Source organism: Lolium perenne, chromosome 7 (genome assembly GCF_019359855.2).
Source record: "Lolium perenne isolate Kyuss_39 chromosome 7, Kyuss_2.0, whole genome shotgun sequence".
Classification (NCBI taxonomy): Eukaryota; Viridiplantae; Streptophyta; class Magnoliopsida; order Poales; family Poaceae; genus Lolium; species Lolium perenne.
In genome coordinates this window covers 224,852,032-224,861,683 of record NC_067250.2, presented here as the reverse complement: position 1 = coordinate 224,861,683, position 9,652 = coordinate 224,852,032, and the positions used below count along the sequence as shown (strand labels likewise).

Here is a 9,652-nt window from a genome sequence, read left to right as displayed (position 1 = left end):
TGGTGACACACCGAGTCATTCCCACGTCGACGCAATGCGTTGGCAGCGACTGGTTCATCCGGATCCCCCAACCCCAACATAGCACATAGGGCAAGCACGTCATCATCGTTACAAAAATCCTTTGACCCTTTCCCCACCAGGCCGCGCTCACGCCTTCTGAGTCTGACGCACATCCAGCCCGACACACAGCATTAAACAAAAAAGCAGTCCAGCCCGGTCTAGTCCAGCCCGGTTTCCTCCGCACGCCAAGCCACCGGCCACCGCCGCTGCTTCACAAAGTCGCCGTCGCCGTCATCGATCCTAGCGCCCAACCATCCTACTCCGCCCGCAATTAAGAGAAAAGATCTCTCCGCTAGCTCGCTGCCGTGCCGCGCGCGTTTCCTCCGCGTCTTTCCGTTTCCGACCGCCCTCCGGAACCTCCAAGAACTCCAGAAGACCAGAACCCGCTCGGCCTATAACACCCCCTGCCCGCCGGCTCCCGATCGGGCACACACACACCATGGAGTTCAAGCCGCCGTCGCCATCGCCATCGCCATCCCCGTCGCCAGCCGCCGGCGACGAAGACGCGACGCGGAGGGAGCAGCAGCAGCAGCACCCGCGGGAGGACGCGCCGGCGGGGTTCGTGCCGCCGATGAGCGCGGCGGACGTGGCGGCCGTGGAGTCCCTCCTCGGGTACGAGTTCGCGGACAAGTCCCTGGTGGGGCAGGCGCTCACGCACGGCTCCTTCTACTACCCGTACCGCCCCGGCGACGCCACCTACGAGCGCCTCGAGTACCTCGGCGACGGCGTGCTCACCTGCCTCATGTCCCGCGAGGTCTTCCTCGCCTACCGCGACCTGCCGCCCGGCCCGCTCACGCGCCTCCGCGCCGCCAACGTCGACAAGGAGAAGCTCGCGCGCGTCGCCGTCGACCACGGCATCCACCGCTTCCTCCGCCACAAGGCGCCGCAGCTCGACGGACAGGTCACTCTCACTCTCCTTTCTGGTTCTGGTAATGCTAGCTGCTCTGCTTGCTTTTTTGGAGCGCAGTGACGTTTGGCCTTCATTGTGTCCACTGTTCATGAGAGGGACACATCAGGTTTGGAGTATTGGATTGGCTTTTAACTCAGTGGGGCCCCTTTCTTTCTGATGAAATCTCCTGTTCCTATGTCCCCCCACTCTTGGCCATACGTAGTATTGTCTAGCCTTGGTACAAAGAAAAGGATGGGTTCAGCAAAATCTCGTTTTTCAGTAATATTGGTGTGCTAGGGATACGAGGTGGTAGCACACGTATATTCTCATCCAGTGTGTCTCAGTTTAAAAGGTGTGACACCTTTTTTATGTGGATAATTAGATTGAAAATGGTGCGCTCAAGGGTAGTATATCATCCCCTGCCTGCGAGTTTCCTGGTCTAGTCTACAGGTTCCCTAAAGACCGCCTCCTTTCTCCCGATTTCTGTTCCCGGCCTGCTGTACAAGTCATTTGCCATGAGCACTTCTAGAATATACAGACTCTGCAGTTGGAGTGCCTTCCGGCTTATCTTGCTCCCAGACGCTCAACCAACAATGTGTTGTCAAAATTTGCAGTTCATTTTTATTCTCCGCCGAGCTAGGTCATCTCTTGCTTGTATTCTGGTCAAATTGTCGCTAGTCTTCTTACCAAAATCATCAAAGCACCCGTCAGCGGTTAAAAGGTATCCCAGATTGTTAACCTTTTTTTCAAATTCTATTCCCCACGGTACATGTGATTTGGGGGTATACATTTAAAAAATTATCCAACATTCCATTTGGATTGCTTTAATTTGAAACAAGGCGGGGAAATACTCAAATTGATGATTTTTTTTTCTGGTTTGTATATTTCAAATGTCGTTCTTTCAGGAAAGTAGTCAAAGCGCGAGCCGTTTTGATTCAACGGTAAACGGTTGAGAAAACTCTCCACCTTGTTTGGTATTTTGTGGCGGTTACTTCGAGCTGTTGCCTTTCCATTGATCTACATGAGAAAATATTCTTTTGTTGCTTCAGATCCATTAATTGATTATTTAAATACATATTTTATGCCTAATTTACCATGGATAGGTTGTCCACTGTTTTTCCAATTTTTATTCCATCACATCCATGTGAGTCGATTGTCATGGACAGTTCTAGATGTACCAACTGTCCATTTGGAGTGCTATACTTCGCACTTTGCAGTAAGGCTGGTGCCAACGCGGGAGAGAGCGGAGGCGGTACCGCCCGGCGCGGGGCGGGAGAGAGGCGAGAGAGGGGCGAGACGAGAGTGGCGGGCGACGGCGGGGGCGCCCGACGCTATCGCCCGCTCCCGCCCGGCTGCCGCCCGCGCTGGGGGCGAGAGGGAGGCGATAGGCGGGCGAGAGGCGGAGCGGCGCGCTGGCAGCACGGGGCGAGAGGCGGGGCGAGAGGGAGGGGCCGGAATCGCCAGCGCCATCGACGGCCACGGCGTCGACACGCAGCAGCTTGGCTGCGTGCGTGGAGAAGAAGATGAAGGGGGTTTTGCAGAAAACCCCCTGGACTTTAGGATTTGCTTAGGAAAAATAAAAACATGGTAGGATTTCGTATTTTAGGGTGTTTTGAGCCAAATTTTGAGGGGGTTTTTGCACAAAAATTTAAATAGAGCTGGCACTATTTTATGATGTAATCGGTAACAATTTTAGTTCAATAAAATAATTTCCTTGCATTATTTATATTGTTGTAATCTGAAAATGAAATGCTGATGTCGAGGAGAGAGAAAAACTGACGTGGAGGAAAGAGAAGTAAAGCTGGCACTATAGCCTGTGCACTGGCACCGTGGGGTGAGAGTGGGGTGAGAGTGGGGTGAGAGTGAGGAAAAAAGCTGACGTGGCGGGTGAGAGTGAGGCTATGCATTGGCACCAGCCTAAGGTAGGAACTGTTATTCAAACTTTTCTGTTTGATATTGTTTGGTTTCTGATAAAATGGTTGTAGTTCTTAGGGGAGCAGTGAAAGCACAAGTGCTCAGTTTGGACTCCACCTCATTCTGTCCATAACTTCTGCCTTGTCACTAGCCTCTGTGAGAAGAAAATTTCTGATCCATTAGTTTAGTATTTCTTCTCATAGGGAATGTGCTTCCTTAGTAATATAGATTCTGTTTAAAGATGCTTTTAGCAGTCGGAACACATATGTTGGTAATTTCAATGACACCAATGAATGTTCTTATCTTCTGCTTCAGCTAGCTAACAATATGTTTGTCATTGGTGATGTCATTTGGATGAAAAGACCAAAGTTTAGCCTAGCAAACTACGTTTGTCATTGGTGATGTCATTTGGATGAAAAGGCAAGTTGTTTATGCACTAGAGTTGGCACTATGCGCTTGACATGTAACGACACCGACTTCTTAGGCATTGTGTTACACACCATTTTCATTATTTGTCTTTCTTGTGCCCACCATTTTCATTATTTGTCTTTCTTTTGCTTTTTTGTTTGTCGCTAACGAATGTTAGTTACACATGACGAGAAGAACAAAGAAGCGATCTTTTTGAAGTAATTAACATGTGGGCAGATTACAAGTTGTTTACATATGATTGATGTGATGCCCCTTGTGCTTTTGTGTTTACAGATTGATGATTTTATAAAAGAATTATGCGAATATCAGTACCACTCGAATGGGCTATTGGATGCTCCAAAAGTGCTATCTGACATCGTTGAATCTCTTATTGGCGCCATATACCTTGACTCCAACTTCAATCAAGAAGTTGTTTGGCGGGTAAATCTCCCTCTCAGAATTGTTAAATCTTGCATTGTGTTCCTTGCTCTAGTTTGGGAATATAACATCTCTCTCTTATGATAGGTCTTTCGAAATTTGGCTGATCCACTTATTAGCCTTGAGACATTAGGCAGGCATCCCGTAAGCGAGCTATTAGAGTTTTGCCAAAAGAATCGCCGAGGCCTGAAAATCGTGAAAGATGGATGGGATAAGAATTTGAAGGTAGATGTATTGGTCGACGGTGAGCTAGTTGGAAGCGCGGTTTATGGTCAAAAGAAGGAGATAGCTCAGAACCGTGCCGCAAAGGCTGCTTTGGACAAATTGAAGGAGACACTGGGACAATGCTCAGTTGAATCAGCCACAGGAGAAGTTCATGTGCCCTTGGACAGATTGGATCTTGCTGGAGCTTTAGAGATCTAGTGAGATGCCGAGACACATCTGTGCAGCAAGTGGTTTTGCCTGTTTGTTTGTAGTTTGGTTCATTTTTCCGTTGTATGTTGTTAAGTTGCAGTGTAAATATTTACCTGCGAATATCAATGTATCATACGATTTGTATGCCCTTGTGGGCGGGGAAAGCAAGGGTGCAAGTTCAGCTTGAAGTTAACTGATTCATCTCAATGTACAGCTTTATTTTTGGAAAGTACTGGGCGTCCCCCGGGGGATTTGATTTCCCAGCCCCTGGGTCCCCGTGCTGACACGTGTCCTTTTTGCTGCCGGGTAGCAAAAAAAGTCTCGATTTTGCTTCAATGTAGCAAAAAACGATTCGTTCAGGAAAGGAAGAAAAAAAGCTAATCTCGCCGGAGAACTTCGCCGGAGACCTCGCCGGAGACTCGTAGCAATAAACGTGCGCTATTGTAGCAAAAAAATCGACGACGCCGTAGACATTGACACGACCTCGCCGGAGGCCTCACCGGAGACCTCGCCGGAGACCCCGTAGCAAAACGTATTGTGTAATTGTAGCAAAAATGCAGAAAAATTGTAGCAAAAAAAAAAAATCCTTATGTAGCAAAATTAACAAAACGATGACCTCGTCGTCGAAGACATCGACGGAGATCTCACCAGCAGCCAACATCAGCACTGCCCAAGGTTACAACAACTATGTCTGCCTAAAACAGCAATGCTCGGAACCGTCTGTAGCAACGGTGGACATCTAAGATAGCAAAGTCGGTAGCAAAAACCTCCCAACGCTGGCAGCAATGCTGAACGCCTAAGGTAGCAAAGCCAACCTCCGTCGACAGCAACGCCCGGACGCGCAAGGTAGCAGCACCCAGCCGCCAGCAACAACTCCCACGGAGACGCGTGGGGGCGGCACAGGGTGAGCACTACGAGTGCGGCCTCCTTGAGCGCTGACTCCTCCGATGTCTGATCTCGACCATGCTGGCGCTGTCGACGGCGCCCGCTCCGTGGCTGCAGGCTTCGTTTGAGGTTGAGGCAGGCGAGCTCCCGGCGGCAAGGCGGACGAGCTACGGGCGGCGAGGCGGGGCGAGGAGGGACCAACGGCGGCAGTCGAGTGCAGATGGCGTCCTGTGGAGGGGGTCAGGGGAGCTGGCGACCGCGCACAGGGGAGGCTCGCCATGTGCGCCGACAAGGAAGTGGTGCGGAGGCGGTGGCTGCGCGCAGGGAAGGCGAAGCACGACGCGGTGACGGCGGAGAAAGTCGGGGGAGGCGGTGGCTTGGTTGGCGCGCGGCGGAGGAGCAGGTCGGGGAAGGCAGTGGCTGCGGGGCAGGGAAGGCGAAGCATGGCGCGGTGGCGGAGCGCGGCGGCGTAGTTGGGGCGCGGCAGCGGAGGTCCATGGTGGGGGATTTCTCTGTCTCGTCTCGTGGGCTGACAGTGTTGCGGGAGAAAGACGCGAAGAGATAAGATCGTGGTGGAGCCCACCCATCACGCGTCGTGCGGGGATGCAAGCGTTTGTGTGTGCGCGATGCCGTTCATCCGACGGCCACGGAGCCGGACGTTGCGGAGCGTCTTATCCCCCGGGGGGATTGGATCATTTTCCTTTATTTTTTAGGGAAATGTACAGCTTTATGTACATAACAGATCGTGAGTTAGCACATTGAGAACTGTAGGGTATACTTATAGCTCGGATTTCGTAAATAGCGAGCGAGAGTGAACTCGTCAGTGAATATTGATGAGGGATAGTAGAGAATAGTGAATAAATAAAATCAAAGGATAAATTCAGTTCTGACTTCTACACACTTCTACAATATTCTACATAATTTGGTCCTCTAATCACGTAGTCTAGTGATTTCTAGAGTATTCTAACTTGAGTTGTAACTAGACTGTTTGTATTTCTTCTCCTGGCTATAAGTAGTGTTCTAGGTGTGAGTGAAGCTATGGGGATTTTCGAATTTGTCTTTTTTACCTAGGATATAATGAAAGTAATTTCCTCTAAAATATTTTTATGCAAGTACAATCAGTGACGGAGCTAGAAAAAAGTAGGAGCCTGGGCGAACTATAAAATAAGCAAAAAATCATGAGAATCGCAACGATATTTTTTCCAGATCAGGCTACTTCCCTTTTCATTAGATACATAATTGCATATTTGAATTTTATGATTAAAATATAGTAATTAATAACCGTACATTCGCAATAGTTCGGAACACAAAACGGAAACTGAATATGCTAAGTATTGTTCAGTACGATATGAGTCACAAACAAAATTCTACAAATCGAAATGATCATTATGACATCTAAAAAGACCTGCAAGATTAAAAAGAAGAATAAGGAATAGTGATTATGCCGTTATTGGGACCTGACCGGCGGCGCCGCCTCCCACCGATCGTTTGCGGCGGCGGCAATGTGTGTTGGAGAGGGACGACCAGGCTAGATCCGGTCGAACCGGCTTGGCTTTCATGCCAACATCTTCTGATCATATTTGATTAGGCAAGTAGAGATGATGAGGACATCCCTACCTCACTACTACCTCCGTCATTACCAACTGAAGATGAACCTGTTGTGAAGCTCAAGTCCAATGAAGTTCGGATTGGACCTATTACAAGGGCACGTGTGAAGCTACTTAAACAATATGTGAACTTGTTCCTAAACGATACTTTGATTGATGAGAACTTTATACTGCCTAAGTCTGGTTATTTATGTATCATCAGGTATGAAGAGGAGACAAGCATCGCACGAGGAGGAGAGGAGCAGCTAGACGTGAACAAGGACGTCAAGATGGACGTGAAGCTGGACATGGAGCTGGACATGAAGATATCTCATGGACGCGCGAGGGAGGAGCGGGAGGCATGCGCGAGAGGGAAAGATGCAGTTCAGGCCGGCCCAGCACCCGGTCCCTGACCCGGTCCGACCGGGCGGCACGCCGGACACACCCCGGCGCCGACCGGGTTTTCTGCTGACGCGGACCAGGTGGGGTACTGAGCCGAAGTCGACCCGTCCGGTCGGCACCCGGTCCCTGGCCCAGTTTCAACCGGCCAGCCCGGCCCCAGGCCCGGTCAACCGGGCTCCAGACCGGCCGTGTCCGAGTCTGTCTCGATCAGATCTATTCTGGGTCGGTTATTTTCGTACTTTTTCGACCTGAGGTCGTCCCGGACGCCTATATAAGTGCTCAGGACGCCCCACAAGTTGCTTTAGACCACGTTTAAGATAAACCCTAGTTCCTAGTTGTTTGCTCTGCAAAACTATTGAATCCCCTACACCATATTACTTGATATTGTGTAGATCTGAAAGTCTTGTGTGATCTACTGTTCCATTGGGAATTAGACGGTTGCAACTTACCGCTTCGTGGTCGGTGGCTACGTGCGCAAGTGTGTGGAGTTGTGAATATCTTGCAGGGTTGAGAGCTATTGCATTGGCGATAGGGACCAGTCGAGAGATCTCATTGCGTCATACAAGTTATCATCCACTACTTCATCGTGTTTCTCCGCTGTGTTAATCCCGTGATCATCATCACCGCCGTTGCTTACTGAGAAGATCGGGCCACCCCTTATCATCTTGGTATCAGATTTCAGCGTTTCCTCGGTAAGCCATCCACAATCCACCCCATAGTGGAGTTGTGAGTGTTTCCTATCCAGAAAAAGCCATAAAAAGTTAGGGTTAGGGTTTGCCATAGCCTTAGATTGCACTAATTTCGAGTTTTAGTTGCTTTTCGTAGTTGTTTTTGCGTATCTTTTTCTTCCATCTAGTTGTTAGGGTTTGAGTCTCCACTATCATCTAGTTTTAGTTTTTGTTACTCCGAGTCCACATAGCATACAGTGTGTTTGTTCAAACCATAGCTACAGCCTTTCGATTTACGTGACTAGGAACTTCCCCAGAAGAGACTAGTTTTACCGCTCGACAGGCTGCTCATTAGGGTTTTGGTGATTTGCATATCTTGTTGGCCGTGTTATCAAGGAGTTGAGTCATAAAATAAAATAAAAAGAGAGAAAATATAAAAGAAACAAAAAGAGCTACATAGATGCGTTACAAAAAGAAAATACAAAAAGACAAAAGTGTCAAGTTCTAGTAAGATCAAGTGAAGGCCTAGTTTACTTTTCTGCACCTGTAGTTGAGCAATCTTGTGCCTGTTTCGTTGAGCTTTGCTAGTGTCTCTCGAGTGCATTGCGACCTTTCCTCCATATAGTTGCATTGCCACATTTATCGCCTTGTGTGAGTATCTTTGGTTGTCTACGGTCAGCGCTAGAGCTTGTTATTGGTGCAAATAGGTAGCCTACCTACAGCCCCACATATATCCTGCTTTGCCGTGTGATTGTTCTTATACCCTTGATATTCGCTTCGCTACATCCGTGCACTAGTTGTTACTACAAGTGGTAAGCAACACTAATTTACTTTGGAACGGTAAGATTTCCTTTTCTTATCAGTTTTTGAGTGAGTTGTGAGAGTACCACCATATATTTTTGATTTAGTGCACTAACCTACTAATCATGTCTGCTAGTGATCACAAAATTGTTAACCAGGAAAACAAGAGTGTTGCAGATATCATCACATGGAGGGAGTTTGAAGCTCTTCGTAATGAGATGCGATGTGAATTCCACATTCCGGATGATGAGCCGAGGAAAGATGTCGATGAGATCAACCAGAAGTTGGATGCTACTAATGCGACCGTCACTGCAATGGTTGATCAAGTGACAGATATCCAGCGCAGTCTTCGAACTTTGACAATGACTGTTGAGAATCTTACAGTTCAAAAGCAACAACGACATGAAGACGCTAACGAAGTACCTAGTCGTGGTGATCGTCTGCGTGGTTGGGCTCCACTTGGCCGCAATGGTCGTGGAGATGATGAGGAAGATGGATTGGGTAAGCCCAAGTTTTCTATACCCAAGTTTGAAGGAGGAGCTTATGTTAAAGAATACCTCACTTGGGAGCTCAAGATTGAGAAGCTATGGAATTTACATCCACATTACACTGAAGATAGGAATATCAAGCTTGCTTCTTCCGAATTTGATGGTTATGCATTGCGTTGGTGGGATGCTCTTGTTCATAACCGCCAAGAGGATGGTGAGCAAACTATTAGCACATGGCGTGCTATGAAGGAGGCGATGACTTCTCGCTTTGTGCCCACAAATTACTTGCGCAATATATTTGATAAATTGACCCTATTGAGACAAGGTGTGAAGACTGTTGATGAATACTACATGGAAATGGAGTTTCTTATGCAGCGTGGCCGTGTCCGTGAGTCTGTAGAGATGACAATGTAGCGTTTTCTCAACAGATTGAAATATGATATCAAAGGCATTGTTCGTCATTACAGTTACACCACTATGAATGAGTTACTACATCATGCAAGAGAAGCTGAATCACAGTTGGCTGACGAAGGAAAGATTAAAGGTCGAGCTTCCGGAGTTGGGCGCTTCACGCCTCGTGCGGCCCCATCCACGGCGCCGGCGCCATCGACGCGCTCTGCCCCTTACTCTACTCCGCCTAGCAAGCCGGTCTCCAATGTGTCTAACACAAAGAAGTCTGAATCTCCTGCAAGTACGAGT

General features: G+C 48.5%; 1 protein-coding gene across 1 annotated transcript; it reads left to right on the top strand.

Moving 5' to 3' along the window:
- Positions 1–234: 234 nt before the first annotated feature.
- On the top strand, positions 235–4,316 carry LOC127313736 (ribonuclease 3-like protein 3). The gene is made up of 3 exons (XM_051344206.2): positions 235–961; positions 3,566–3,712; positions 3,797–4,316. Exons 1-3 carry the CDS (start codon positions 500–502, stop codon positions 4,130–4,132), a joined length of 945 nt encoding a protein of 314 aa, XP_051200166.1. The 5' UTR covers positions 235–499; the 3' UTR covers positions 4,133–4,316.
- Positions 4,317–9,652: the final 5,336 nt, after the last annotated feature.